The sequence below is a fragment of the Anomaloglossus baeobatrachus genome, chromosome 1, assembly GCF_048569485.1.
Source record: "Anomaloglossus baeobatrachus isolate aAnoBae1 chromosome 1, aAnoBae1.hap1, whole genome shotgun sequence".
NCBI classification, from domain to species: domain Eukaryota; kingdom Metazoa; phylum Chordata; class Amphibia; order Anura; family Aromobatidae; genus Anomaloglossus; species Anomaloglossus baeobatrachus.
This window is the reverse complement of record NC_134353.1, coordinates 481,100,634-481,123,358: the sequence shown is the minus strand read 5'-3', so window position 1 is coordinate 481,123,358 and position 22,725 is coordinate 481,100,634. Positions and strand designations below refer to the sequence as shown.

The 22,725-nt window shown below is 49.3% G+C and overlaps 1 protein-coding gene across 3 annotated transcripts in view; it reads right to left on the bottom strand.

Annotated features, from left to right (window-relative positions):
* Nucleotides 1–22,725, bottom strand: part of CHERP (calcium homeostasis endoplasmic reticulum protein) — a 200,358-nt gene that overhangs the window by 128,027 nt on the left and 49,606 nt on the right. For all 3 annotated transcript variants that reach the window (XM_075315030.1, XM_075315049.1, XM_075315041.1), the window contains exons 5-6: nt 10,117–10,268; nt 5,213–5,324 (exon numbers count right to left, since the gene is read on the bottom strand). In XM_075315030.1, the coding sequence (XP_075171145.1) occupies nt 5,213–5,324; nt 10,117–10,268 (264 nt within the window). The remainder of the gene's footprint in view (nt 1–5,212; nt 5,325–10,116; nt 10,269–22,725) is intronic.

Below are 22,725 nucleotides of genomic sequence, written 5' to 3'. Positions count from 1 at the left end.
ATTTTTATACCGATAAACCAGAGATTTCTGTGACACAAAATAGTTAATAAATAACATTTCCCACTTGTCTACTTTACATCAGCCCAATTTTGGAAACAAAATTTTTTTTCGTTAGGAAGTTAGAAGAGTTCAAGGTTTATCAGCGATTTCTCATTTTTACATCAAAATTTACAAAACCATTTTTTAGGGACCACATCATATTTGAAGTGACTTTGAGACGCCTAGATGACAGAAATACCCAAAAGTGACACCATTCTAAAAACTGCACCCCCCAAAGTACTCAAAACCACATTCAAGAAGTTTATTAACCCTTCAGGTGCTTCACATGAACAAAAGCAATGTGGAATGAAAAAAAAGCAAAAATTAAATTTTACCTAAAAATGTTGCTCTAACCCAAATTTATTCACTTTTAGAAGAAATAACACAAAAAATGGACCCCAAAACTTGTTCCCCACTTTCTTATGAGTGCGCCGATACCCCACATGTTGTCAGAAACCTCTGTTTGGACAAATGGGAGGGCTCGGAACAGAAGGAGCAATATTTGAATTTTGGAAAGCAAATTTGGCTGAAATAGATTGCGGGCACCATGTTGCATTTACAGGTCCGCTAAGGTACCTAAACAGAAGAAACCCCTCACAATTGACGCCATTTTGGAAACTAGACCCCTCAAGGCTTCTATCTAGGGGTATAGTGAGCATTTTGGATCCACAGGTACTTCACAGATTTTGTTAACGTTACGTTGTCATATTGAAAATTTTAATAATTTTCTCAAAAATGTTGCTTTAGCATCAATTTTCTCACTTTTTCAAGAGGTAATTCCAAAAATGTGACCTCAAGGTTTGTTACCCACTTTTTTATGAGCGCGGTGATACCTCACATGTGGTCTGAAACCTCTGTTTGGACAAATGGGAGGGCTTGGAACGAAAGGAGCAATATTTGAATTTTGGAAAGGAAATTTGGCTGAAAGAGATTGCAGGCACCATGTCGCATTTGGAGGTCCCCTAAGGTACCTAAACAGCAGAAACCCCGCAACAAGTGACCCTATTTTGGAAACTAGGCCCCTCAAGGAATTTATCTAGATGTTTGGTGAGTACCCTGAACCCCCAGGTGCTTCACAGAAGTTTATAACGTTAAGCCATGAAAATAAAAATGTTACCACAAAATTGTTATTTCAACCAGGTAGCTTTTTTTTCACAAGGGTAACAGGGGAAAAAAATCAACATGAAATTTATTGTGCAATTTCTCCTGAGTTTGGTGATATCTTATATGTGGTGGAAATCAACTGTTTGGGCACATGGCCGGGCTCGGAAGGGAAGGAGTGCCATTTGACTGCAAAATTGTCTGGAATCAATAGCGGACGCTATGTTGCATTTGGAGAGCCCCTGAGGTGTCTAAACAGTGGAGGTCCCCCACAAGTGGCCCCATTTTGGAAAATAGACCCCTGAAGGAATTTATCTAGATGTTTGGTGAGTACCCTGAACCCTCAGGTGCTTCACAGAAGTTTATAATGTTGAGCTGTGAAAATAAAAAAAACACATTTTTACCACAACATTGTTACTTCAACCAGGTAGCTTTTTTTTTTACAAGTGTAAAAGGAAAAAATTCAGCATAAAATTTATTGTGCAATTTCTCCTGAGTATGCTGATACCTTATGTGTGATGAAAATCAACTGTTTGGGACACAGCAGGGCTCGGAAGGGAAGGAGCGCCATTTGACTGCACAATTGGCTGGAATCATTAGCGGACGCTATGTTGCATTTGGAAAGCCCCTAAGGTGCCTAAACAGTGGAGGTTTCCCCACAAGTGACCCCATTCTGGAAACAAGACACCTCAAGGCTTTTATCTAGGTGTATAGTGAGCAGTTTGAATCCAAGAGTACTTCACAGAATTTGATAAGCTTAGGTTGCCATATTGAAAATGTTCATTTATTTCACAAAAATGTTGCTTTAGCATCATATTTCTTACTTTTTCAAGAGGCAACAATAAACCGTGGACCCAACAGGTTGTTATCCAATGTCTTATGAGCACAGGGATACCCCACATGTGGCCAAAAACCTCTGTTTGGATAAATGGGAGGGCTTGGAATGGAAGGAGCACCATTTGAATTCTGGAAAAGTTGAAATAAATTGCGGGCACCATGTCACATTTGCAGGGCCCCTTGGGTACCTATGCAGCAGAAACCCCCCACATGTGACCCCATTTTGGAAACTGGATTTTATTCAGGAGTATAGTAAGCATTTTGAATCCACCGGTACTTCACAAAAATGTTGCTGTAGCAACAAATTTCTCACTTTTAGGCTATGTGGCCGTGATCCAGCGACACGGCGTCTAGTACACAGTACCAGCCTTCCTGCAGAGATGTGAGTGTTGTCCACTGGAGAACACAGCTGCCCATGCCCACGATTTGGGTTCAGGCTGCTGTGGAGCTCTATGCTACCTGCAGAGAACACTTGTCTCCGCAGCATAAATTGACATGCTGAGGCTCGGGAAGCTGCACCACAGGTCAGTGTATGCTGCGGAGAAAAGAAGCACATTGGGCATGGGATTTCTAAAAATCCTTCCACTGTGCTTCTACTGCACAACGCAGCGTTATGGACGCAGGGAAAACACTCTGCTCCCAAAACGCTGCAAACCCTGATCGTGGGCACACAGCCTAAAATGCTACAATGGATGAATGGATAGACGTCAAACATGTATAACATCCCACCCCCTTGCATATTCTAAGCTGGCGCCCTTTAGTACCTTTCATGTGGCACTAAAAAGGTGCCTAGCCTTGTATTTAGCCCCCCAAAAAATTAATTAAAATAAACGACGTGGGGTCCCCCCTATTTTTGATACAAACCACAGCTGACAGCTTCACCTTGTCTGGTGATCAATTTGGAGGGCTCCCCAGGCGTTTTAAAAGGAAAAAACAAAAAAAAAAAAAAAAACACAAAAAACAAACAAACGTGGGGTCCCCCCCAAATTAGATCACCAGCCAAGGTGAAGCGGACAGCTGGGATCTGGTATTCTCAGGGTTATTGGACATGGTTATTGGACTCTTCCCAGCCTAAAAATAGCAGGTCGCAGCGGCCCCAGAAGTGGCGCATCCATTAGATGCGCCAATCCTGGTGCTTCGCCCCAGCTCATCCCGCGCCCTGGTGCGGTGGCAAACGGGGTAATATACGGGGTTGATACATGTCACCTGGCATCGAGCCCTGGGGTTAGTGATGTCACGGCATCTAAACAGATACCCGACATCACTAACCCAGTCAGTAATAGAAAAAAATAAAGACAAAAAAAAAAATTTGAAAAAAAACCTCCAAAACATTCCTCTTTCACCAATTTATTGAAAATAAACAAAATCCGGTCGCTGTAATCCATTTTGGAGGTCCCTCGACGACTCTGGACCTTCTAGAATATGGGGGGCATGTTCAGGGAACGTATCCCCCATTTTCTGGAAGAGCAAGCTCTCCATGAGCAGTGTGGGTGCAGTAATCTGAGAATACTGCACTCACACTGCCCCGGTCCAACCTAGGGCAGAGTGACCTGCAGTAACCTCATTCCAGAATATGAGGGGCACGCTCACAGAACATACCCCCCATTTTCTAGAACAGCAGGCTCTCCATGTGAGGAGTGTGGCTGCAGATTACTGCACTCACTCTCCCCCGGTCCACAGTGCAGCAGCGAGGTCAGCGTCCCTGCTTGCAAGGATCCAGCTGACAGCCGCTGTCTGCACATGCGCTGCCAGCTTTCCAGACGGAGCAGAAGCCAGGTAACGGGGAAGACCGGGGGCTGACGGCAGGAGACCTGGCGACAAATTTTCTGTCGCACGTGACGTGTCACATGCGGCAGAAAGATCAGGATGAATGCGGCTGCGCGCTACTGTGCGCCGCGCCCCGCCATCTTGCATGCTCCGGAGAGGGGAAGGGGGAGCGCTCTGGAGAACCGGAGGGGGCTCCGGGGGACCAGAGACCTCCGGTGTCCCGGAGGAGGGGTCAGGGGGAGGACATTTCCCTCCGATCTGAAATGTTTGATCATTTCAGATCGGAGGGAAATGAATGCAGAGCCGGCGGCGGCGGCAGTTTTCTGTGCGCTTCGGCGCCATTTTGACTGTTCCGGAGTGGGGGTGGGGTGGGGGGGAATCTACGGTACCGGGTGCTTTGGGGGCACTAGGGGTTTATATTTCTCTCATCTGACATGTTTTATCACGTCAGATGAAAAAGAAATCAGTTTTACCGGACATTTCTTTTTTTTTTTTATGTGATTGTCAGTATACGGTGTATACTGGCGATCACATTATCGGGGTCCAAAAAAACCACCCCGATTCATAATCTGGGGGGGGTCTCAGCTACCCCCGGTAGCTGAAACCCCCGAGATTTTCGGTCGCTGGGGGGCGCTACAGGCTTTCTTCGGCCCGACACTTTAAAGCGGCGGAACAGAATAAGTACCCTGTTTTGCCGCCGCTTTAAGTCGTACGGCCGTCGTTATGAGGTTAAATGAATTGACAACCATAACATAAATTAAATATTCAAGTCTGTTGGAAATGCAATCTGTTGGCAGCTGTAAGATCCTGGTCAGAGAAGGGGTCCAAAAGCAATGGACCACTGACATTCATATGTTGTCTCACAACAGAGAATGTTCTTCAAATTTATTTCAATTTTAAATTCTTTGATTTCAAAAGCTTTACAGAGGGCCTAATTTCACTCCCAGTCACATGGTGCAGTGGGGAAAGGGCTGGCACAAGAGTATGGGCGGGCACTTGCGATGCAATCACAGTGCCGCCCATACTCTCGTGCCTGCGACCACGTCACTAGGTGTCCTGGCGTGCACGGGACCTCGGGCGCAGTGGGCGGCGTCCTGAGGGATGATTTGGAGCATGGGGAACGGCGTAAGATACAGCAACGGACGCCAGACGGCCCGCCTCCATGGAGAATTTACAAGATTTTCAAACCAAAAAGGTACAGTTTTATAAAGTATTTATTTTGGTTTAAAAGGGGGCACAAAAAGTATAGAAAGCTTGCTAGAATGCAGCCCACGAGCTGCAGAGGGGGAACATTTAGGTTGAAAGCCAAATTTCTGATGACAGGTTCCCTTTAAAAAAATATTAGCATGCAAACCATCAAAAGAACTTTGTCGTCACACAACCCTTCATCACCGAATGAGTATTACTAGATTGGTGTACTGAAGTAAAAGGAGGAGTAATTATTTTCTTGCCACAGAGTCCTACTTACACGTGCAATCTTCTGCTGCTTGTCCTCTTCCACTGCCAAAAAACTAGTACAGTAAATTGGGACAACTACTTTCTGAAGGGCAGCCAGAAGATCCCGAGCTTGTTTCCTTTGACTGTATGAGGAAAAACAAAAATTATATAATAGAAATGTGGATTCATCCTATGTAAAGTTTAGAATGGTGTCCCCACCATTCTAAACTTTACATAGGATGAATCCACATTTCATATATCTTTTTTAAATCAGGTTCATCTTTATTTATCAACAAAGTCACACAACACAAATAACAGTTTGTTTCCCTGCAAAAACATTACAGAGAAAGGGAATAGAGTGCACCTACAGTCTATGCCACACATCAGCATGGGTCACAAAGTATATATTTTACAATATACTACCCATAATATAAACTACCCAACATCTTAGGCAACCACGTGCGTCCCAGCAACATGCAATTCACCCCATTCCAGTAAATTATCAACCGGTTGAGGACCTATTCTCCCACACTGTCTTGCAGTAGTGCCAAGAAGGGAAGGCCCGGAGTACCCAACCACGGCCCCCAGATCTTATAGAACTTCTTCAGTGCATTTCTTTTAAGGTACACTCCCCTCTCCAGCCCAAGTACAGCGTTAACTGTTTCCGTAAGATCCCCGATGGCCGGAGGAGCTGGATCCAACCAGTGGTAGGCCAACCGTTTTCTGGCCTGATATAAGAGACACGTAATACGGACCATGACCAGCGAACTTAAGTAACCCCCCCACCCCACCCCACCACTCCAGGAGACCCAGAACACATGTTAGGCTGCTTTCAAACATCCGTTTTTTGCTGTGTGGCACAACAGCGCTCTGCAGAAAAAAAACGCAACCATTTTTTTTTTTTTGCCGCCGGTTGCATTTTTTCCTGCATAGACTTGCATTAGCGCCATATTGTGCTGCATGGCCTTGCGTTGCGTCCGGTTTTTGCCAGATGCGGCATATTTAGCTCATGCGGCGGTCGGATGTAACGTTGCCTGGCACGTTTTTTTGTGCGGCGAAAAAAAACGCATCACGCCGGCGCAATTTACAATGCAAGCCTATGGGCGCCGGATGCGGCGTCCTGCGGCAAAAACCGCATCCGGCCGCTGGATGCGGTTTTTTGTACTGCTCATGCTCAGTATAAAGCCGCATCCGGCAAAAAACCGGACGGGCCACATGGAAAAACGTATGCAACGGATCCATTTTTTTCGCCGCATCCATTGCATAGGTTTTTGAGCCGGATTGTGCCGCTTAGCACGAACCGGATGTGTGAAAGCAGCCTAACAGGTCTTTGCTGTAGACGTACATTAAAACCTTGCCTGATTAGCTCTAATACTGCCCTCCAGTAGTCTTCAATATTCCCACAGGACCACATCATATGCATCAGATTAGCATTCTCCCACCCAGGACACAGATCATCCATCCGGATCCCCATCTTAAGTAACAGACTAGGTGTCCTGTCCCCAGACATATTTAATCACTCACCAACCTGACCACAGAGAAAACAGCTTTTTACACAAAACCCTCCTGAAAATGAATGATTTGAAGAGGAAAAAAAAAAGGGATAAACTATTGCTTAGTTTTTGCAAAGTAATGAATGTTTACTCCCAAAGAAAATGCTGGAGATTCTGTTTCAACTGTCCTACTCATCTACTTTGAGAAGCCAATTTGAAGTGCAGATGTTCTCTGCTCACCTTCCCCTGCTCAGATAGGAAGAGTTTGTAAATAGCATCTAAGCATAAAGGGGCATATGGTGGAGCAGAGGCTCAACCTGGAATAGAAAAATCTGGGAAATCTGCACTTCAAATCATCTTCTCTACATACAGTACATGAATAGGACAACTGAAACGTCACTTCCAGCATGGCGTTTTAGAGAAAAGGAAGGCAAATAAGGCAATGGCATAGATTACAAAGATTTTTAACTTTATAAAGACTGTTTATTAATAGAGAGAAAACAAAATTACTCTAGGACGTTCAGGATTGCTAATTGTTTTAACAACCGGGCGGTCCTGCACCAACTCTGCAGTGACAATCTAAAACAGGGGTGGGGAACCTCCGGCCCGCGGGCCGCATGCGGCCCGCCATGACCTTTTGTGCGGCCCCCGGGCAGATTCCCGGGGGCGCAGTACTCTGGCCACCGCCGTGGTTTTACCGGCCGCCGGCCCTTTAAATCTCCACATGTGCTGCTTGAACGCACCAATGAGCTCTTTCGCTGGCAGGTGTCAGCGTGCTCAGAACTCGACTCTGTGGGTGGGTTTAGCGCTCTGCGTGCACTTCCGTCCCACAGCATTGCGACGCCCCCCTCACCGCCCCTTCTCTGGTACAGCGTGCCCCATCAGTGAAGTGTGCCGCCCGCTCCCCTGCGCCTCCCGCTCACCGGTGTAGTATCGTGCCCCATCAGTGGAGTGTGCAGCTCCCAGTATGTGTACCGCCCGCTCCCCTGCGCCTCCCGCTCACCGGTGCAGCGTACCCCATCAGTGGAGTGTGCAGCTCCCAGTGCTGTCTTCTTTCCAATGCTGTGTACCCCCTAGTGACGTCTGTGCCCCCCAATCTCCTAGTGATGTCTGCGTGCCCCCCACTTAGTGAGGTCTGCGTGCCCCCCACTTAGTGAGGTCTGCGTGCCCCCCACTTAGTGAGGTCTGCGTGCCCCCCACTTAGTGAGGTCTGCGTGCCCCCCACTTAGTGAGGTCTGCGTGCCCCCCCCCACTTAGTGCTGTCTGCGTGCCCCCCCCCCACTTAGTGCTGTCTGTGTGCCCCCCCACTTAGTGCTGTCTGTGTGCCCCCCCACTTAGTGATGTTCGTGCTCTCTGTGCTGCCCTAGTGATGTGTGTGCCACCCCAGTGCCGTCTGTGCCCCACAGCAATGCTTACGCCTCCCTGTGACCTAGTTATGTCTGTTCCCCAGCCCCTCTTGTCATGGATATGCCCCAACCCCTCCTGCGATATATACATCACATTGGAGATGCTAGGAGGCATATACATCACAGGAGCGTCTGGGCGCATATACCTCACAGGAGCGTCTGGGCGCATATACCTCCCAGGAGCGTCTGGGCGCATATACCTCCCAGGAGCGTCTGGGCGCATATACCTCCCAGGAGCGTCTGGGCGCATATACCTCCCAGGAGCGTCTGGGCGCATATACCTCCCAGGAGGGTCTGGGCGCATATACCTCACAGGAGGGTCTGGGCGCATATACCTCACAGGAGGGTCTGGGCGCATATACCTCACAGGAGGGGCTGGGCGCATATACCTCACAGGAGGGGCTGGGCGCATATACCTCACAGGAGGGGCTGGGCGCATATACCTCACAGGAGGGGCTGGGCGCATATACCTCACAGGAGGGGCTGGGCGCATATACCTCACAGGAGGGGCTGGGCGCATATACCTCACAGGAGGGGCTGGGCGCATATACCTCACAGGAGGGGCTGGGCGCATATACCTCACAGGAGGGGCTGGGCGCATATACCTCACAGGAGGGGCTGGGCGCATATACCTCACAGGAGGGGCTGGGCGCATATACCTCACAGGAGGGGCTGGGCGCATATACCTCACAGGAGGGGCTGGGCGCATATACCTCACAGGAGGGGCTGGGCGCATATACCTCACAGGAGGGGCTGGGCGCATATACCTCACAGGAGGGGCTGGGCGCATATACCTCACAGGAGGGGCTGGGCGCATATACCTCACAGGAGGGGCTGAAAGCATATACATCATAGAAGGGGGCTGGGGGCATATACATGTGTGATGTAGGTGTCTCCTGTGATGTATATACAGCAGTCCCAGCGTCTCCTGTGTGATGTATATCCCAACAGCCCCTTCAGTCATGTATATGTCTCCTGTGATTTATATACACACCAGTCCCTGTGTCTGTTGTGTGATGTATGTAGTCTACCAATATTATTATCACAAAGAGTTGCCTGCGCTCCAGACCGAGACAAACCTGGAAAAGAGCGAAGCAACATAAGTATCACTGAACATCACAGCCGCACAAAAGAGAAGCCGCTCCAGCCATTACAGTAAGGGTGAGTTAATAAACTGTTTGACCAAATATAGTTGGTTCATTTTCACATTGATAATTTTGTGCGGCCCCCAAAGGTTGGCAGAAATTTCCAAATGGCCCCCGGCAGCAAAAAGGTTCCCCACCCCTGATCTAAAACATCACTGCATAGTAATGCAGCAACACGTGATCATGTACCTGCAGAGGGAACAGATAGTTTATTAGTCTGTGCCTTCTCAGTGACTGTATACACCGTGCTAAAGAAGTGCTGTATACACAGTAACAGGAAGCTCTGACAGCACTTCCTCCTCCATTCACAGTGGTAATATGATCACTGCGCATATGGAAGCAATAGGAGCTGCATCTCTCTTGTAACTAGGGTCAATATATGAGTCTCAATTACAAGGGAAATAAGGGGAAAATAATATTAAATGATCCCTCAAAGATATTTTATGACCTTATCATAGGGCATAATATGTAAATTTTAAAGAGAATATGGCAGTGACAAAAAAAAAGCAAAAATTACACACATGAACAGGATGTGCTTGTTCAGAAACAAGGGTAAATGGCCCGGTCTTGAACTGCTTCAAGTAAACTTTGGTGCAGGGAATCACAACCATGGGCATATGTTGCCAACAACTAATCGGTGCCCAGCAGGAAACTAAGACCGCACAAAGACAAACATCCCTGCTTCTTTCTTGAAAATGGAAACAAAGGAGTTTCCTTTTTCTATTACCTATAATCCAGTTTTAAAGTTGCTGGATTATAAAGAGTACCATATCTGCAAAGCCCTATATAGTTCTCTTACAAGTTGTAACAGGAAAATATACATTCTTTATACACATTACATATATAATACTTTAACTACATTCTGCTGTTCTACCAGAAAACATTACTTACCAATGATGTAACACGTCATTAGTCAGATATATGAGATGCAAGCGCAATTCAAAATGCGCGCCTTCAGCGGTGATCCGATTGCGAAGGTGATCAGCCATGAGCTCACAGTGCTGAGGGGATTTTGCATTGCTGAACATCCAATTTTTGCCAGCCTAAAGAACAGAAGTTTCAGTGTCTTATTATACATTTTCCCTTTAGAGATTTCTGTCCCCATGCAGTTCCTGGCCAGCTTCTCCCTAACCTGCTCCTATTAAAATAGGTCTTTCCCATGTGCGTACATAAAATATAGCGCAGCAAGGCTCGATTAATGCTGCCTGTGGCTGGAGCAAAATTAAAATCAAACAGGTTCCTTAAGTTTTAAAGCAGGCTTCCTTTGTGAGTCTTCCCAGTAACAGGCTGTGTGTAATGTCTGTTTGCTGCCTTCATTAGCTCAGATCAGGACCGCTTCATTTATTTTTCATGTACGGTCATCTTTCTGTAAGCCATTTCCACGTCGCTCCCCAAAATAATTTTGTCCTCTATATATACACACACTCTCTAGAGATCTGTGGTGTACAACCACCTTCCTTTTGCCATCTCTAAAGATACTGTCACACCTAGCGACGCTCCAACGGTCCCACCGATCTGACCTGGCAGGGATCGCTGGAGCGTCGCTACATGGTCGCTGGTGAGCTGTCAATCAGGCCGATCTCCACAGCGATCAGAGATCGGACACCAGCGACCCGTGTAACGACGCTGTGTTTGGTAACCATAGTAAATATCGGGTTACTAAACAAAGCGCTTTGCTTATAGTTACCCGATGTGTACCTTGGCTTCCTGTGCGGGGAGCAGGGAGTCGGCTTATAGAAGCTTCAAACGCTGGTAACCAAGGTAAATATCGGGTAACCAAGCAAAGCGCTTTGCTTGGTTACCCGATGTGTACCTTGGTTACCAGCGTCCGCAGAAGCCGGCTCCCTGCACATTCAGTTGTTACTCTCTCGCTGTCAAACACAGCGATGTGTGCTTCACTGCGGGAGAGCAACGAGCAAAAAAATGGTCCAGGACATTCAGCAACGACCGGCGACCTCACAGCAGGGGCCAGGTCATTGCTGGATGTCACACACAACAGCATCGCTAGCAAGATCGCTGTTGCGTCACAAAAACCGTGACTCAGCAGCGATGTCGCTAGCTATGTCGCTTAGTGAGACATTGCCTTAACAGAGGGAGAATGATAGGAGTAGAAGCTCTGATGGATTTTTAAGTTGTTTGTAAATATCTCAGATTACGCTCTTACAAACTGCAGTAGTAAGATGCTGAACCACATTCAGTATCAGGCCCTGTGCGTACGCTGCAGATTTACCGCAGTAAATCCGCGGTAAAACCGCATGCAGATTTCGCTACGTTTTTTTACCGCAGATGCGGGATTCGTTGAGAGGGTCCATTTTTTTCTTAAGAAATAGTCATTTTCTAGTGTGCACATAGCCTCAGAGATGCTTTTTTAACTCCTTATGAATACGTCACATTCCATTAGGAGGGGGGGAATGCAGTTCAGGCAGTGATCACAGAGCTCTCACCATCTGATTGCTCTCGAGGTTAACACAAACACAGCAGGTGGAGTAAGGCTATGTTCACATGTCCAGCAATCAGCCATAAGAACTGATCCAGCAGCAATACAAAGAAGTAGTGTAGATATTTTTTTTTTTTAGTCAAAGTATTTCAAGTGGATCCATTTTTTTTTCCACATTGAAGTCTATGGAAAACAGATCTATTAAATAGCCATACATTTTTTTTTAATTTGAAAAGGATTTGTTTTTCATAGACTTCAATGTTAATAAAGCCGATCTAGTTGAACACTGCAGTGAGTTACAGGTTATATTGCAGCTAACAGAAAATAACTATTTAAGGCCCTGTACGCGCGGTTTTGCTGCAGAATATATTCAAACCCCTGCTGCAGTCCTTCCTCAGCAAAACCTATGGTAAAAAAAACACTGCAGTTTTTTCACCAACAGGTTTTGCTGCGGAATTTCCGCTGCGGAATTAATGTGCATGTCACTTTTCCGCAGGTACCTGCGGTATTTTACCCCATTGCCTGTAATGTAATACCGCAGCAAATAACGCAGATAACAAATTATGTGCGTTTCATTGCATTATTCCCACGGTATTTTGCGTTTCTCGGGACATAGTGATCATCACTACCCTGCGTTTTGCAAGGAAGTGATGTCACTAGAAGAGGAAGAGGAAATTGAGCAGAGAGAAAATACACACATCACACAGACACATACATATAATGTATAATGTACATAGAAATCAGCAACGTACGTTAGTAGGGCTGGTATTTGGCCAAACACTGCTCCCCATATAAAGTCTATGGGGATCAGAATCGGGCGCAAAGGGGTAGGAGCAAGCGATCACTGGGCGGCTGTCACACTGCTCCCGCGGCAGCTCTTTCATCTTCCTGAGCCGCCGCTCATTAGGCTCATAACATATTCACGCCTTCCCTGCTCACCGGTGGCTGTGATTGGTTGCAGTCAGACACGCCCCCATGCTTAGTGACAGCTGTCTCACTCCAAGCAATCACAGCCGCCGGTGGGCGGGTCTTTATCTTGCAGTAAAATACATTTTTAAACAAAAAAAAAAAAAAACAAAAAACAAACGACGTGCAGTCCCCCCCCCCAATTTTGATAACCAGCCAAGATAAAGTCTCACAGCTGGGTGCTGGTATTCTCAGGTTGGGGAGCGCTCCAGCCTAAAAATATCAGCCAGCAGCCGTCCGAAATTGCCGCATCCATTAGATGCGACAGTCCTGGGACTCTACCCGGCTCATCACGATTGCCATGGGTAATAAGGAGTTAATGGTAGCAGCCCATAGCTGCCACTAAGTCCTAGCTTAATAATGGCAGCGTCTATGAGACGCCATCACTAAACTGTAGTGACAGTAAACATATACACTGAAAAATTCTTTATTTGAAATTAAACACAAAAAAAACCCCTCTTTCACAACTTTAAATTAAAATCCCCAAATACCCCTCCAGCTCCGGAGTAATCCACACGAGGTGCCACAACGCTTGCATACTGATCCAGCGGCGTCTGAGACATAGTACTCAATGCAGCCTCGTTCTGTGAACGAAGCTGCAGGGTAACTCCTGGACATTTCTCACGGTTGGTGAAGTCAACACATTACCGCTCACGAGAACTTCAGGGCCTCACAAGTGTTAATAGAGTGACGTCACCGACCAGCAGGGACCCTGTGAGAACTCAGATCCAAGGTCCTGCAGGGTCACTGCTGTATCAAATACTATTCACATATCAGAAATAAAAGCTGTAATATCTATCAACCTATCCATCATCTATCCCTCTATCTATCTATTATCTATTTATCCATTCATCCATTATCTATTTATCTATCCATTATCTATATAAGAAGAAGGAAATGACAACACTTTTTTTTTTTTAACGTGCTTTATTGCATTGAAGGCATAAAAACACAGGTACCAACCTGCGGCAAACTACGGTAAAACCGTATGCGGCTTGCTGCGTTTTTTTACCGCAGGTGCAGTAATCTTTCAGGGGGTGCGGAATTTTCTTAAGAAAATTCAATTTTCTAGTGCGCACAGCGCCTTAGTCGTCTTCTATCGCGAGTGTGGATGAGTGTGATTTGGATTAAGTGTGTAACTTGTGCTTCAGTGAAAAGGTATTTGGGAATCCTGCATCAAGTGTATGTACACACTGCTGGTTGCAATACTACCTAAGGCCTCCTACACACATCAGTTTAAAAAAAAAAAGAAGGGAATTTTGTTTACTTACCGTAAATTCCTTTTCTTCTAGCTCCTATTGGGAGACCCAGACAATTGGGGTGTATAGCTTCTGCCTCCGGAGGCCACACAAAGTATTACACTTTAAAAAGTGTAACCCCTCCCCTCTGCCTATACACCCTCCCGTGCATCACGGGCCCATCAGTTTTGGTGCCAAAGCAGGAAGGAGGAAACTTATAAATTGGTCTAAGGTAAACTCAATCCGAAGGATGTTCGGAGAACTGAACCATGAACCAAAAGAACAATTCAACATGAACAACATGTGTACACAAAAGAACAACCAGCCCGAAGGGAACAGGGGCGGGTGCTGGGTCTCCCAATAGGAGCTAGAAGAAAAGGAATTTACGGTAAGTAAACAAAATTCCCTTCTTCTTTGTCGCTCCATTGGGAGACCCAGACAATTGGGACGTCCAAAAGCAGTCCCTGGGTGGGTAAAAGAATACCTCGATAAAAAGAGCCGTAAAACGGCCCCTTCCTACAGGTGGGCAACCGCCGCCTGAAGGACTCGCCTACCTAGGCTGGCATCTGCCGAAGCATAGGTATGCACCTGATAGTGTTTCGTGAAAGTGTGCATACTCGACCAGGTAGCCGCCTGACACACCTGCTGAGCCGTAGCCTGGTGCCGCAATGCCCAGGACGCACCCACGGCTCTGGTAGAATGGGCTTTCAGCCCTGAAGGGACCGGAAGCTCAGAAGAACGGTAGGCTTCAAGAATCGGTTCCTTGATCCACCGAGCCAAGGTTGACTTGGAAGCCTGCGACCCTTTACGCTGGCCAGCGACAAGGACAAAGAGCGCATCAGAACGGCGCAGGGGCGCCGTACGAGAAATGTAGAGTCTGAGTGCTCTCACCAGATCTAACAAGTGCAAATCCTTTTCACATTGCTGAACTGGATTGGGACAAAAAGAAGGTAAGGAGATATCCTGATTGAGATGAAAAGGGGATACCACCTTAGGGAGAAAGTCCGGGACCGGACGCAGAACCACCTTATCCTGGTGAAACACCAGGAAGGGAGCTTTGCATGACAGCGCTGCTAGCTCAGACACTCTCCGAAGTGATGTGACTGCCACTAGGAAGACCACCTTCTGCGAAAGGCGTGAAAGAGAAACATCCCTCATTGGCTCGAAAGGTGATTTCTGAAGAGCCGTTAGCACCCTGTTAAGATCCCAGGGTTCTAGCGGACGCTTGTAAGGAGGGACTATGTGGCAAACCCCCTGCAGGAACGTGCGTACCTGCGGAAGCCTGGCTAGGCGCTTTTGAAAAAACACGGAAAGCGCCGAGACTTGTCCCTTGAGAGAGCCGAGAGACAAACCCTTTTCCATTCCGGATTGAAGGAAGGACAGAAAAGTGGGCAAGGCAAACGGCCAGGGAGTAAAACCCTGATCAGAGCACCAGGATAAGAAGATCCTCCACGTCCTGTGGTAGATCTTGGCGGACGTTGGTTTCCTGGCCTGTCTCATAGTGGCAATGACCTCTTGAGATAACCCTGAAGACGCTAGGATCCAGGACTCAATGGCCACACAGTCAGGTTGAGGGCCGCAGAATTCAGATGGAAAAATGGCCCTTGAGACAGCAAGTCTGGTTGGTCTGGTAGTGCCCACGGTTGACCCACCGTGAGATGCCACAGATCCGGGTACCACGACCTCCTCGGCCAGTCTGGGGCGATGAGGATGGCGCGGCGGCAGTCGGACCTGATCTTGCGTAACACTCTGGGCAGCAGTGCCAGAGGGGGAAATACATAAGGCAGTCGAAACTGCGACCAATCCTGAACTAGTGCGTCTGCCGCCAGAGCTCTGTGATCTTGAGACCGTGCCATGAATGCCGGGACCTTGTTGTTGTGCCGGGACGCCATTAGGTCGACGTCCGGCGTACCCCAGCGGCAACAGATCTCTTGAAACACGTCCGGGTGAAGAGACCATTCCCCTGCGTCCATGCCCTGGCGACTGAGAAAATCTGCTTCCCAGTTTTCTACGCCCGGGATGTGAACTGCGGAGATGGTGGAGGCAGTGGCTTCCACCCACAGCAGGATCCGCCGAACTTCTTGGAAGGCTTGACGACTGCGTGTGCCGCCTTGGTGGTTGATGTACGCCACCGCCGTGGCGTTGTCCGACTGAATTCGGATCTGCCTGCCTTCCAGCCACGGCTGGAACGCCTTTAGGGCTAGATACACTGCCCTTATCTCCAGAACATTGATCTGAAGGGAGGACTCTGGCTGAGTCCAGGTACCCTGAGCCCTGTGGTGGAGGAAGACCGCTCCCCACCCTGACAGACTCGCGTCCGTCGTGACCACAGCCCAGGATGGGGGCAGGAAGGATTTTCCTTTCGACAGAGAAGTGGGAAGAAGCCACCACTGAAGAGAGGCTTTGGCTGCCCGAGAAAGGGAGACGTTCCTGTCGAGGGACGTCGACCTCCTGTCCCATTTGCGGAGAATGTCCCATTGGAGTGGACGCAGATGAAACTGCGCAAATGGAACTGCCTCCATTGCTGCCACCATCTTCCCTAGGAAGTGCATGAGGCGCCTCAAGGGGTGTGACTGGGCTCGAAGGAGAGATTGCACCCCTGTCTGTAGTGAACGCTGTTTGTCCAGCGGAAGCTTCACTATCATTGAGAGAGTATGAAACTCCATCCCGAGGTAAGTTAGCGATTGGGTCGGTGTCAACTTTGACTTTGGGAAATTGATGATCCACCCGAACCTCTGTAGAGTCTCCAGAGCAGTGTTCAGGCTGTGTTGGCATGCCACCCGGGAGGGTGCCCTGACTAGAAGATCGTCTAAGTAAGGGATCACCGAGTGTCCCTGAGAGTGTAGGACTGCCACCACTGTTGCCATGACCTTGGTGAAGACCCGTGGGGCTGTCGCCAGGCCGAAAGGCAGTGCCACGAACTGAAGGTGTTCGTCTCCGATGGCGAAACGCAGGAAGCGCTGATGCTCTGGTGCAATCGGCACGTGGAGATAAGCATCCCTGATGTCGATTGATGCTAGGAAGTCTCCTTGGGACATCGAGGCGATGACGGAGCGGAGAGATTCCATCCGGAACCGTCTGGTTTTCACGTGTCTGTTGAGCAGTTTGAGGTCCAGAACGGGACGGAATGATCCGTCCTTTTTTGGCACCACAAACAAGTTGGAGTAAAAACCGCGACCCCATTCTTGAAGGGGAACAGGGATCACCACTCCTTCTGCCTTCAGAGTGCTCACCGCCTGAAAAAGAGCATCGGCTCGCTCGGGGGGCGGAGATGTTCTGAAGAAACGAGTCGGAGGACGAGAGCTGAGCTCTATCCTGTAACCGTGAGACAGAATGTCTCTCACCCATCGGTCTTGGACATGTGGCAACCAGGCGTCGCAAAAGCGGGAGAGCCTGCCACCGACCGAGGATGCGGTTTGGGGAGGCCGAAAGTCATGAGGAGGCCGCTTTGGGGGCGGTTCCTCCGGCGGTCTTTTTAGGATGTGACTTAGACCGCCATGAATCAGAGTTCCTCTGGCCCTTCTGTGGCCTGTTGGACGTGGAGAATTGAGACCTGGCTGAGGGCCGAAAGGACCGAAACCTCGATTGTATGTTCCGTTGCTGAGGTCTGTTTGGTTTGGACTGGGGTAAGGACGAGTCCTTTCCCTTGGATTGTTTAATGATTTCATCCAATTGCTCGCCAAACAGACGGTCGCCAGAAAATGGCAAACCGGTTAAGAACTTCTTGGAAGCAGAGTCTGCCTTCCATTCGCGTAGCCACATGGCCCTGCGGACTGCCACTGAATTGGCGGATGCTACCGCTGTACGGCTCGCAGAGTCCAGGACGGCGTTCATGGCGTAGGACGAAAAAGCCGACGCCTGAGAGGTTAAAGACACAACCTGCGGAGTAGAGGCACGTGTGACTGCATTAATCTCAGACAGACAAGCTGAGATAGCTTGGAGTGCCCATACGGCTGCGAATGCCGGAGCAAAAGACGCGCCTATGGCTTCATAGATGGATTTCATCAGGAGCTCTATTTGCCTGTCAGTGGCATCCTTGAGCGATGAACCATCTGCCACTGCTACTATGGATCTAGCCGCCAGTCTAGAGACTGGAGGATCCACCTTGGGACACTGAGCCCAACCCTTAACTACGTCAGTGGGGAAGGGGTAACGTGTGTCATTAAGGCGCTTAGTAAAGCGCTTGTCTGGAAAGGCTCAGTGTTTCTGGACTGTATCTCTGAAGTTGGAGTGATCAAAAAACGCACTCCGTGTACGTTTGGGAAACCTAAATTGGAATTTCTCCTGCTGAGAAGCTGACTCCTCAATCGGAGGAGTTGGAGGAGAAAGTTCTAGCACCTGATTGATGGACGCTATAAGGTCATTTACTATGGCGTCCCCTTCAGGTGTATCAAGATTGAGAGCAGCGTCAGGATCAGAGCCCTGATCTGCCACCTCCGCTTCATCCTCCAGAGAGTCCTCATGCTGAGACCCTGAGCAGTGTGATGAAGTTGAGGGAAGCTCCCAGCGAGCCCGCTTAGCCGGTCTGGGACTGCGGTCCGTGTCGGAGTCCTCACCATGGGACCTAGGAGTCCCCCCAGGAGAACTTTGCTGCGCCGACCGAGGGGGGCCTGGGGGCAATGATTCAACAGTGCCCGGGGCCTGTGTTACCGGTCTGGACTGCAAAGCTTCAACTATCTTAGCAGACCATCTATCCATAGACTGAGCCATGGATTGAGAAAGTGACTCAGAAAGTTTCTCAGCCAACACTGCAAACTCTGTCCCTGCCACCTGGACAGTGGTAGCCGGTGGTTCTACCTGGGCCGAGGGTCCCACCCGTGGCTGAGGCTCCGGCTGAGTGAGTGTCACAGGGGACGAGCATTGCACACAATGAGGGTAGGTGAAACCTGCAGGTAACATAGCCGCACAAGAGGTACAGGTTGCAAAATAAGCCTGTGCCTTGGTACCCTTGCTTTTTGCGGACGACATGCTGTTGTCTCCTCTTAGAGCAATCAGTGAGGGTATATAGCCAAAAGCAAATAATGCGGCCGAACAGAGTAAATGTATACAATATAAAGATATAAATATACACTTCGGCACCCAGGGGGGCCAGCACCTAGTAACAGGTGCGGCTTACCGACCGCCCTCAGCGGTTGTGTGTCCACCAGATTCCCTGCCTGGGCCTCCCAGAGCTGTGGAGCTCGGTCTGAAGTTCTCCACCGGCAGAAGTGCTGATAGCAATGGCTGCCAGCGTTCTGAGGGGAGGAGGGAGCCGTGGGCGTGCCTCAGAAAGTGCGGGAATCCAGTGCCCCACAGTGCTCAGTGAGGGGGACGGAGGATACCTAAGTATGCTCCAGCCCTCACCGCTGACGTCCAGTCTAGCGTCCCGCCCTTACCCCTGACTGGCAGGCCCGGGGGCGGGAGTATGCGGTACTAGGCCGCAAAAGCCGGGGACTAAAGTTATTAACGCGGCCGGCAAACAAGCGCGGTCGGCGCGGTAGTCCCGGCAACACAAAACACCCAGCAGCTGCTGCAGCGTCCGTTACACAGGCGCTCTATGCGCCGTCCCCAAGGGGACACAGAGTACCTCAGAGGAGCAGGGCCTGTCCCTGATGATACCCGGTCTCCTGTCCGTCAGATTCCCCCAGGGGCTGCGGAGGGAGCCCGGTCCCAGTGCATGGTGACCGGTTAGGATCCCACTTCACCCAGAGCCCCTAAGGGATGGGGAAGGATAACGGCATGTGGCTCCAGCCTTTGTACCCGCAATGGGTACCTCAACCTTAACAGCACCGCCGACCAGAGTGGGGTGAGAAGGGAGCATGCCGGGAGCCCTGTTAGGGGCCCTCTTTTCTTCCATCCGATAAAGTCAGCAGCTGCTGCTGACTAAAATGTGGAGCTTGCGTGAATGTGTCTGCCTCCTTCAACACAAAGCAAAAAACTGATGGGCCCGTGATGCACGGGAGGGTGTATAGGCAGAGGGGAGGGGTTACACTTTTTAAAGTGCAATACTTTGTGTGGCCTCCGGAGGCAGAAGCTATACACCCCAATTGTCTGGGTCTCCCAATGGAGCGACAAAGAAAGCACGTTTTGCACAATCCGTTTTGGACATCTGTATAAATCATGTGTGTCATCCATGTGACATGCGTACGTCAGTGTGACTGGTACCAGGGGGGGGGGGGGGGGGGGGAGGTATTATTTACAGATAATGGATTTTTCCAGAGCCCATAACAGCACTACCGGAGAGAGAGGTCCACCCATCTTAGGACAGGAAACCCACTGAATTAAAGGGAACCTGTCATCAGAAATTTCGCCCAAAAGCTAAAAGATTCCCCCTCTGCAGCTCCTGGGCTGCATTCTAGGAAGGTCCCTGTTATTATTGTGCCCCATGTGAGACCAAAATAAAGCCTTTATAAAGTTCTACCTTTTTGTATGCAGCTTCTGTAAATCCGTCACGGGGGCGGGCTCTCTGCCGTCCGTTATTCTGCCTCCTGGTTCTGTATGCCGCCCCCATCGCTCCTTTCCATATCTGATGCACCGCCCACTGCTCCAGCCATCCCCGCGCATGCCCAGTGCCAGTCTCACAGGACTGAGCAGTGTGACCGCTGGTGACGTGTGCGCAGGCAAGTGATTATGGACGGGACTGTGACTGTTATCAGCAAGTACCCGCCCATAATCTCTTGAGCGCGCAAACCTCACCAGCGGTCACACTGAGCTCAGTGTAGATGCTAGACTGTATGGGCTGCTTCCAGGAATGACGTCCCTTTGTCACGTGATAGTATTTCGAACACGCCCCTATCACATGACAAAGGGACGTCATCCCTGGAAGCAGCCCATACAGTCTAGCATCTACACTGAGCTCAGTGTGACCGCTGGTGAGGTTTGCGCGCTCAAGAGATTATGGCCGGGTACTTGCTGATAACAATCACAGCCCCGTCCATAATCACTTGCCTGCGCACACGTCACCAGCGGTCACACTGCTCAGTCCTGTGAGACTGGCACTGGGCATGCGCGGGGATGGCTGGAGCAGTGGGCGGTGCATCAGATATGGAAAGGAGCGATGGGGGCGGCATACAGGACCAGGGGGCAGAATAACGGACGGCAGAGAGCCCGCCCCCGTGACGGATTTACAGAAGCTGCATACAAAAAGGTAGAACTTTATAAAGGCTTTATTTTGGTCTCACATGGGGCACAATAATAACAGGGACCTTCCTAGAATGCAGCCCAGGAGCTGCAGAGGGGGAATCTTTTAGGTTTTGGGCGAAATTTCTGATGACAGGTTCCCTTTAAAAAGGACAGTACCTCTCTACCGCATCAGGCTATGTGCCCACGGGACAACGTACCTGCAGATTCATCTGGATTTTGCGGTATTTTCACCGTTTTACCACAACAAAACTGCTCGAATCCCGCAGCAATGGACAGCTGCAGATTCCGGCCAGCAGCTGTGGATTCTGGGCAGAAGCTGCGGTAAACCTGCAGCAAAATCAACGGGTACGTTGTCCCATGGGCACATAGCCTTACGTTACAGAGCAAGAGAGGAATATCAGACAAAAAAATATATATATCAATATAAACCAGCACCATAAAAACTAAGACTAGCACCTCGTGTCTATACAAGGAAAGTAAACATGGAAGGAAGCGGTGATGCTGTCATGGGCTCTGCAAAAAAACATCACCGGTAAGTAATTTTGATTTTTCCCTTCCCCCATGGCAGCACCACCAGAGAGATTATGATAGATCCAAAAAAGCTTAGGGAGGGATCACCGCCTGCAAAACCCCTCTACCAAACAATAAATCCACTGTGAAGGACAAATCCGGTCTATAAAAAGGTGCAAGGAGACAACCAAGTTGCAGCTTTACAAATCTGATCAATAGGTACCTTAGCTTTTTTCATCCCACGAAGTAAATACCACTCTGGTGGTATGAGCTGTAATGCCTTTAGGAACCGAAACATTTCGGCCTGTATAGGCTAGACTAATTGCATCCTTGACCCACCTAGCTAAGGTACCTTTAAAAGGCCGCTAAACCTTTCCTGACCCCTTTGGAAGCAAACAGTGCCCGGGTCCTTCTCCATCCCGTGTAAAGGTACAGTCACACTAAGCAACTTACCAGCGATCCCAACAATGATAGGGATCGCTGGTAAGTTGCTAGGAGGTTGCTGGTGAGATGTCACACTGCGACGCTCCAGCGATCGCACCAGCAACCTGACCTGGCAGGGATCGCTGGAGCGTGGCTACACGAGTTGTTGGTGAGCTCACCAGCAACCAGTGACAAGCCCCCAGCGCCGCGTGGAAGATGCTGCGCTTTGTAACTAAGGTAAATATCGGTAACCAACCCGATATTTACCTTGGTTACCACCGCACGGAGCTACACGTGCAGAGAGCAGGGAGCAGCGCACACTGCTTAGCTCTGGCTCCCTGCTCTCCTAGCTACAGCACACATCGGGTTAATTAACCCGATGTGTCCTGCAGCTAGCTACATGTGCACAGAGCAGGAGCCGGCACTGACAGTGAGAGTGGAGGAGGCTGGTAACAAAGGTAAATATCGGGTAACCAAGGACAGGGCTTCTTGGTTACCCGATGTTTACTGTGGATACCAGCCTCCGCAGAAGCCGGCTCCTGCTGCCTGCACATTTAGTTGTTGCTGTCTCGCTGTCACACACAGCGATCTGTGCTTCACAGCGGGACAGCAACAACTAAAAAATGGCCCAGGACATTCAGCAACAACCAACGACCTCACAGCAGGGGCCAGGTTGTTGCTGGATGTCACACACAGCAACATCGCTAGCAACGTCACAAACGTTGTTCGTTAGCAGCGATGTTGCTAGCGATGTTGCTTAGTGTGACGGGGCCTTTAGACTAAGTACCGAATCAGCATATTTCT